The sequence below is a fragment of the Thamnophis elegans genome, chromosome 2 (genome assembly GCF_009769535.1).
Source record: "Thamnophis elegans isolate rThaEle1 chromosome 2, rThaEle1.pri, whole genome shotgun sequence".
Classification (NCBI taxonomy): domain Eukaryota; kingdom Metazoa; phylum Chordata; class Lepidosauria; order Squamata; family Colubridae; genus Thamnophis; species Thamnophis elegans.
Genome location: NC_045542.1, coordinates 172,485,200 through 172,493,277, shown reverse-complemented (window position 1 = coordinate 172,493,277; position 8,078 = coordinate 172,485,200). Strand labels below are relative to the sequence as shown.

Sequence of the window (8,078 nt, the reverse complement as noted above, 5' to 3'; positions counted from 1 at the left end):
TTTGCTCTGGAGTCGTCGCGAGTGTCAGAAAAAGAAAAGTGTGCAGCACAAGTGTAAATGTAGCTGACAGGGGGAGGGGAGGCGGAGAGTCAATCCTGCAATCGTGGTTTACCTGGAAGGAAAGAAAGAAAGTGGGGGTGAGAATTCTGGGTGGGAGAGACGTTGGAGAGAAAGTCCCGATGTATAATGCTGTGGATGGGGGGCTTCCTAGAGTCACCCTTTCCTCTAGATGCCTTGAGACACATCCCCCCCACTTCAGAATGAAGCCCCCCCCCGCTGAGGAGCTAAGTGGGGAGAAACCAACCCATCAAGGCTTCCTCTACACAAACCTCAACTCAGCTGTATGCTGAATCACGCAGATGGTTCAACTACTTTAGGGATAAGGACTATGGAGGGGGAGGAGGGTTTCCCAAAAAAAAATCAAGAGGGAGGCCACAATGCTACAACTGGAGCTCCCTCCCCCTTTCTAGTTACGGCTCCCATCTTGACTGGTTTGACCCGTTGCAGAATCCTCTAGATTGCCTCTCTTCAGTCTTCAAATTGACGGTGTTTGTTTAACAAAAAAACAAATTGCGGTTTGTTGAAGAAGCGACGGAGTCCAGAGACATACACGCAACGTTTCACGCGTCACATGCATGAAAGGAACCTCCCTCATGCAAAACCTCAAGTGGCCACTCGGGGGCGGAACAGAGATGCCCACTGGCTGCCTCCTAGTGGCTCTCTGGGGTTTTGCAGTCTTCCCCCACTTCCTAGCTGAGCCTGAGATCTGGGTCCTACTGTGAAACTTCCCGACCCAGCTGATACCAACCTAGTGAATTCCGGCTCCCTTCCCCTCCCCCCCCAATGCGAAACTGGAGGGTCTCTGGGAACTCACAGGTTTCCTCGGCGATAGCTGGCCTCTCCCATCCTCCGGCTCTTTATCATCAGGCCGGTGCCAACCACAATGCCCACAAGGCCTATCGCCAGGCCCACCGCACACACCACGGTCTCGGTCGTCTCCTGGAGGGGCTGTGGGATATTGGCGTCTGTGGGAGGGGGAGGAGAAAAGGACAAGGTGGGGATGCTGCCCTCCGAGTAGCAGGCACTGCAGGAATTCCCTGGGAGTTTTTACAGTGGGGGTTGGGCTGGCAGTCAGCACAAATCCAATTTCAGTAAGTTGCAGAAGCCATGGGCTGCAAGGGACTTTGGAGGTCATCTAGTCCAACCTTCTGCCCAGAGCAGGAACCATCAAGCTTTCCCAGACAAATGGCTGACCAGCCCTTTCTTGAAACCTTCCAGGAAGGGACCTCCCCCCCCCATGGCTTCAAGTGGCAGGTGGTTCCCCTGCTTTATTGCTTTCCCCATCAGGAAAGGCCTCCTTTAGCTCAAATTCGGATCCCACCCTGTGGAGTTGCCACCCGTTGCTTCTACCTTACCTGGGGAATGTCTCCTTCCCCACGTCTACCACCCTGAGAGACCCCTGCCTCTGTGGGAAGATGCCACCATGTCTCCCATCCCCTTCCTCCTTCTCCCCCTCAGACTAAGATCCTGAATAGGATTTGATGCCCAACCCCAGGCCTCTCGCCATCTTTGTCCCTCTTTTCTGCCTCTTTAAGGTGTGGGGAGGGGGATCCCCCCATCTATTCAGCAGCACCACCTGGAACATCTGGGTAGATGTAGGAGAGACGGGCATGAGGAAGGCAATCTTGGGAGTGGAGTCTTCCAAAGGGGACACTGTCCCCTTTTCAAACTGCTTTAAATACATGGGACCCCTGACCCAAAAGTTTGCCCACCTTCTGCCACACCTCTGCCCCCTCGTTCTGCTTACGCCAAATCTTGCCCAGGGGCTTCTGGAGGCCCCAATGTTCCACCTCGCAGCTGTAGATGTCTTCCTCGTTTGGGACGAAGGGCAGGTAGGAGAACCGACGGAAGGCGTGGTCCTTCTTGGGGTAGTAATCCATGGTCTGCACCCCTTCGGTCACCGGCTGGCCGTTCTTCGCCCAGGTCATGTTCAGCACCGGCGGAGAGAAGTTGTCTGCCATGCAGATCAGAATGTTGGGCTCCTCCATCTCCACCGTCCTCTCCGTGTACACCATCAATTTTGGAGGCTCTGCAGGGGGAGAGAGGAGAGGGGCTTCGGTTTGGAGGAGGGGTACCTTGACTTCCTTCAACCCTTGGAAGAAGGCCATCCTTCAACAATGAGAAGGTCCTCAGGAGAAGTCTGAAGTACATCCAGCTGGGATCAGGAGTCCACTGATGGCCCATTGAGTGGTTAGGGGCAGCGAGAGAAAAGATTGGGGTTTGGACCTGGTCAGTCAATCAATCAGAATAGAGCTGGAAGGGACCCTGGAGGTCTTCTAGTCCAACCCACTGCTCAAACAGGAGACCCTAGACCACATCAGGTCACAAGGTTCCCACATGGCGTCAAGATTAATATTTGTTTGCTTTTATGCTGCCCTCCTTCCCTTCAAGATAATTCTGGCTGCTTACGATGTTCAAGAGGAGGAAGGGTGCCTGAGGAAATGCCTCACAAGCTGAGTTGTGGTTTTGTTCGAAAGTATCTCCTTCTCCTTCCCCCTCCCATCCCCCCACCTTGTGAAGAATAATCTGGGCAGGCAGGAAGACTCAGGAGGGGGAAGGGCAGAAACGAACCACTCAGCCAAGCCTTAATTAAGGTCATAGACCAGCATAGAAAGGGTGGAATGCAAACAGCAATTGTAGGAGTGGGGGAGGGAAAGGCAGAGATAGAAGGAAGAGGAGGAAGAGAGGAGACTGAGAGGAGAGAGTGAGTGAGAGAAAAGAGAGAGAAGAGAGAGTAAAAGAGGAAGGACAGAGACATAGAAGAGAGACAAGAGGAGAGAGAGAAAATAGAGAGGGGGAGAGAGAAGAGAAAGGGAGAGAAGTGAGAGACAGGAGAGAGAAGAGAGAGGAAAGAAAGAAGAGAACAAGAGGGAAGAGAGAGAAGAGAGAGAGGAGAGAGAGGAGAGAGAAAGAGAGCGACTGAGAAAAGAGAGAGAAGAGAAAAAGGGGGGAGAGGGAGAGAAGAGAGAAAAGAGAGAGAAGAGAGAGAGGAAAGAAGAGAACAAGAGGGAAGAGAGAGAAGAGAGAGAAGAGAGAGAAGAGAGAGAGGAGAGAGAAAGAGAGAGACTGAGAGAAGAGAGAGAAGAGAAAAAAGGGGGGAGAGGGAGAGAAGAGAGAAAAGAGAGAGAAGAGAGAGAGGAAAGAGAAGAGAACAAGAGGAAAGAGAGAGAGAGAAGAGAAAAAGAGAGAGAAGAAAGAGAGAGAAGAGTTACAGGGATGGCAAAACAAAGAGCTGAATTCCCCTCCCCCCATCGCTTGAGTTCATGGGGAAGCATCTTCCAGGGATCCATCTGGTGTAACCCTCCCCCACCTCCCCAAATGTCCTCTGGATTTCAAGTGGGCCCATCCAGGGGTAGCAGCAAGAGAGGGGGGGTCAAAAGACCTAGACTCCTCTTGTAAAGGAGGGGCAAGGCAGCTCCAGGGTCCTGTCTGCCATCTTGACTTTTTTGACTCCCCTCCCCATGATGCCAGGGCTCCGCTGGGGATGAGGAGGAAGGAAGAGAAGGAAAGCCCCCCCCCCCCTCTCTCCCATCCCTCTCACGGTAGTGGCAGGCGTGTAGTTGGATCTCTTCATCAGGATCTCCAAATTGGACTGCAGGACAGCGATGTTCCCTTGGGCGCCCTCGGCCTGGAAGCTGGTGAAGCGGCCGAACTCGGGCAACCGCCAGATGGTCTGCCTCTCCTCCAGATCTACGTGGAAAATCTCATCGTCGTTGAACTCGAACATGAACTCGGAGCTGCTGCTGGTGTTCCGGCGGGTTTTCTGGACGAAGGCCACCTGGGACAAGATCTCCTCGCCAGGGGTAGAGGGGATGTCCTGGGCTGAAAGAGGGAGGGAGGGAGCAGTCAGTCTTTTAAAACTTTTTTAAAAAAGCCACAGCCCCCCACCTCTGAAAAAAAAACACCAAAGGGGGGGTAGGAGGGAGAAGAGGTTGTGGGGTAGACGCTAGAAAGGGTCTCAAAAACAGCTTCTATCCCAGAACAGTAACTCTACTGGATAGCACAGAGGTCTTCAAACTTGGCAACTTCAAGACTTGTGGACTTCAACTCCCAGAATTCTCCAGCCAGCTCTGCTCTGGGAGTTGAAGTCCACAAGTCTTAAAGTTGCCAAGTTTGGGGACCCCTGTTATCAGTGCAATATTAATGCAGGTATCGGGGTGGTGGTGGTGTTTCAATTGAATTGTATAGAATGCGGAGGATGTGCGCTTGGGTGCTTTATTTTTATAGTTTTCTTATGTATAATGTATTTATTTACTTATTTGCTTATTCACTTATTCACTTATTTAATTATTTATTGGAATTTGTCAAACAAAACTGAGAACAAGAGTCGCCATGGGCAAATAGGCAGCCATCTAAACTCAATAAAATAAAATAAGATAAAAAAATAAAAATAAGATAAGATAAGATAAGATAAGATAAGATAAGATAAGATAAGATAAGATAAGATAAAATAAAATAAAATAATAAAATACAATAATAAAATAAAATAATAATAAAATAAAATAAAATAAAATAATAAAATAAAATAATGAAATAAAATAAAATAATAAAATAATAATAAAATAAAATAATAAAAACTAATACAATAAAATAAAATAATGAAATAAAATGAAATAATAAAATAAAATGAAATAATAAAATAAAATGAAATAAAATGAAATGAAATAATAAAATAAAATAAGCAAGTAAATAAGTAAATAAGTAAAGCTAATAAAAACACAAGGACAGGGAGGATAGTCACATTAGTGCGCTTATGCACCCCCCCTCTACTGGCCCCTTAAGTCCGAAGTATGTACTCTGAAGATGACATTTTAATTTCGTCGTAAGAGGTGCAATAATAATAAAGCCTATATCAATATTAATATTAAAGAGGGCAGAGAAGAGCAACCAGGATGACGAGGGGACTGGAGGCTAAAACATACAATGAACGGTTGCAGGAACTGGGCCTGGCTGGTCTAGGGAAGAGAAGGACCAGGGGAGACAGGACAGCAGTGTTTGCGTATTTGAGGGGCTGCCACAGAGAGGAGGAAGGGGGGGGTCAAGCTATTTTCCAAAGCCCCCGAAGTCCACAGAAGGAATCATGGATGGAAACTGAGCAAGCAGAGATTCAACCCGGAAACAAGGAGAAATTTCCTGGCCGTGAGAACAATCCACCCACGGGACAGAAGTTGCCGTCAGAAGTTGTGGGAGCTTCGGCACTTGAAGCTTTCAGGAAGAGACGGGAAAAAGTGGTGTAGGTTCTCCTGCTTGGGCGGGGAGGAGTGGACTAGATGGCCAACAAGGTCCCTTCCAACTCTGTTAATCTTTAATCTGTCCGTTGTCTATACATGTTCGAGCGAGAGAGGGAGCGGGCGGGGCAAAGGCGGCGCCACCCCCGAAGGATTTAGGGGCCGAAGGGTGGTCCCAACTCGGGGAGGGGGGGCTTCTCCCTTGTCTGCTCCCTTCCTCAAACACCCCCCACCCGAGTTCCGGGGGCGCCCGGGGGGGGGGGCGGACGGTAAAAGCAATTACCTCCCCAAGGAGGGAGGGTCTCTCTTTGAGCCAAGATTAGATCCCCGGTGGATCTTTCTCGCCTGGGGAGGATCAGGCTGATTGTTTTTCCCCAGCTCGCGGGGCGGTGGCCGCGTTCCTACGAAACTGCCGAACTGGGCAGAACTTTTTCCGGGTCCGCGGAATGGCCTGGAGTCGCGGCGCGCGCTGCCCGAGGGCTGGATTCGCCCGTCGCAAGCGGCTGGGCCGCCGACGGTCAGAAAGGGTGTCGGGGGGGGGGTGTCTTTTCCTTGGGTGGGGTGGGGTGGACTAGATGACCTACAAGGTCCCGTCCGACTCTGTGTTGATCCGACCACACCCGAGTTGCTGCGGCCAGCGAGTTGCTTGCACAGGAAGCCACGGAAAGCCCCCCCCCCCTTTCTTAGAATAGCCGGTCCTGAGAATGCCACCCCACCGCCCACCCACCTCGCTAACTTTCCCACGGATCGGGTGGGCAGTGAGAATCGGTTCGCGTCCCGCTCCCGACTTTGCTCACTCGGAAAATGAAGGGGGTTGGGTGGAAAGTTCGAAGGAGGGGGGGGGGGTCTGAGATTCACCCCCTCTTCTTCCGGACAGGGGGGGTACAGCCTCGGCTTCTTTACCCTCCCTCCCTTTCAGCCACCCCTCTTCCCCCTCCCTCGCTCCGAGGGACCCCCGGAGAGGCGCCCCCTACCTCTCCCGAGCTCAGCCAGGGCCAGGAACAGCAGAAGCAGCCGCGCCAGCCCCAAGGGACCCCCCGCTTCGTTGCCTTGGCCAGCCATGGAGACTTCGGTCACAGCAGCGGGACGGCGAGAGGGAAAGTGGAAGCGACGCGTCGCGCGGGGCAATTTAGCTCCGCCGTCGGCTTGGCAGGGCGGCCGCGGCCGCTCGGCGGCCCAATCAGAAAAATCGGGCGCCGGTGACGCCGCTGTCGCCGGGTAAAGGAACTCCAGCAGGTGGACGATATGGGAGATAGAAGCCTCAGTCAATCAGCCAATCAGAATAGAGCTGGAAAGTACCGCAGTGGTCTCCAACCTTGGCAACTTTAAGACTCTGGGAGTTGAAGTCCACAGGTCTTAAAGTTGCCAAGGTTGGAGACCATTAGCCCAACCCACTGCTCAAGCCGGAGACCCTATATACCATTCCAGACAGGGGCTGTCCAGAACTTTTTTTTAAAACCCTCCAGTGTTGGAGCACCCGCAACCTCTAGTGGCAAGCTGTTCCACTGGTTAATTGTTCTCAATGCCAGGAAAATTCCAGGATCCTTTCAAATCCATTCAGATCCCCCCCGAGGCTCGGCGAGGGATTCAGCAGCTGCTCTTGCAAGTGGGGGGGGGGGGGGGCCGACAGGTTTAGCCCCGCCTTGACCATGAAAGCCGGCTGGGTGAACCAGTCCTTCCCTCACAGCCCGCCCTACCCCACAGGGTTGTCGTTGTCGGGGTGAAGTTTACTAGCCAGAGGGTTTAGGTTATGTTCACTGGCTTTGCATTGTAAGAGTCACTTTTTAACCGGGCGGCAAATACGGCTGAGGATTAAGTATAAAAAGACAGGGGATTAATTATTTTTTTGCAAAAAAAAAGGATGAAAAAAGTAGACCACTTAGTGAGGCGCTGGAAGAAGATCGCAATGTAGCCTGACAATGTAACCGAGTTACATTGACAAAGTGGCAACAATGGAAGAATCTGCCAGAAATAGAGTAGAATAGAATAGAATAGAATAGAATAGAATAACAGAGCCGGAAGGGACCTTGGAGGTTTTCTAGTCCAACCCCCTGCCTAGGCAGGAAACCCTATACAGTTTCAGACAAATGGCTATCCAACATCTTCTTAAAGACTTCCATTGTTGGGACATTCACAACTTCTGGAGGCAACTTCTGTTCCACCGATTAATTGTTCTGTCAGGAAATTTCTCCTCAGTTCTAAGTTGCTTCTCTCCTTGATTAGTTTCCACCCATTGCTTCTTGTCCTGCCCTCAGGGGCTTTGGAGAACAGCTTGACTCCCTATTCTTTGGGGCAGCCCCTGAGATATTGGAAGACTGCTATCATGTCTCCCCTAGTCCTTCTTTTCATTAAACCAGCCATGCCCAGTTCCTGCAACCGTTCTTCATATGTTTCAGCCTCCAGTCCCCTAATCATCTTCGTTGCTCTCGTTTGGCTGCAAGACAGAGATTTTCCGAGGTCAGAAAATAGACCAAGTAAACATAAAAAGAGGAAGCTAAAGTGCTCTGGGACTTTAGAATTCAAACAGATAGGCCACACAACGCACGCATGCATGCACACACGCGTGCGCACACACACACACACCGGCCTAACAATCCAAGCCTTGCTAGTCTCTGTTTCTCCCCTCTGGGAGGAGATTTTGAAGCATCTATTTCTATAGCAATATGGAGATTCTCTATGGTTTATTTTTATTTTATTTTATTTATTTATTTATTAGACTTATATACCGCTTCATAGGGCTTTCAGCCCCCTCTAAGCGGTTTACAGATTTTTAGCAAATTGAGTCAGCAA

General features: G+C 50.7%; 1 protein-coding gene across 1 annotated transcript; it reads right to left on the bottom strand.

Annotated features, from left to right (window-relative positions):
• Positions 1 to 870: 870 nt before the first annotated feature.
• LOC116503452 (HLA class II histocompatibility antigen, DR alpha chain) lies at positions 871 to 6,409 on the bottom strand. Its single transcript, XM_032209862.1, has 4 exons — positions 6,263 to 6,409; positions 3,602 to 3,882; positions 1,808 to 2,087; positions 871 to 1,025 (listed from the first exon to the last, which is right to left on the bottom strand). The coding sequence occupies exons 1-4, from the start codon at positions 6,348 to 6,350 to the stop codon at positions 871 to 873; spliced, it is 804 nt and encodes a 267-aa protein (XP_032065753.1). The 5' UTR covers positions 6,351 to 6,409.
• Between the last annotated feature and the right edge of the window lie 1,669 nt (positions 6,410 to 8,078).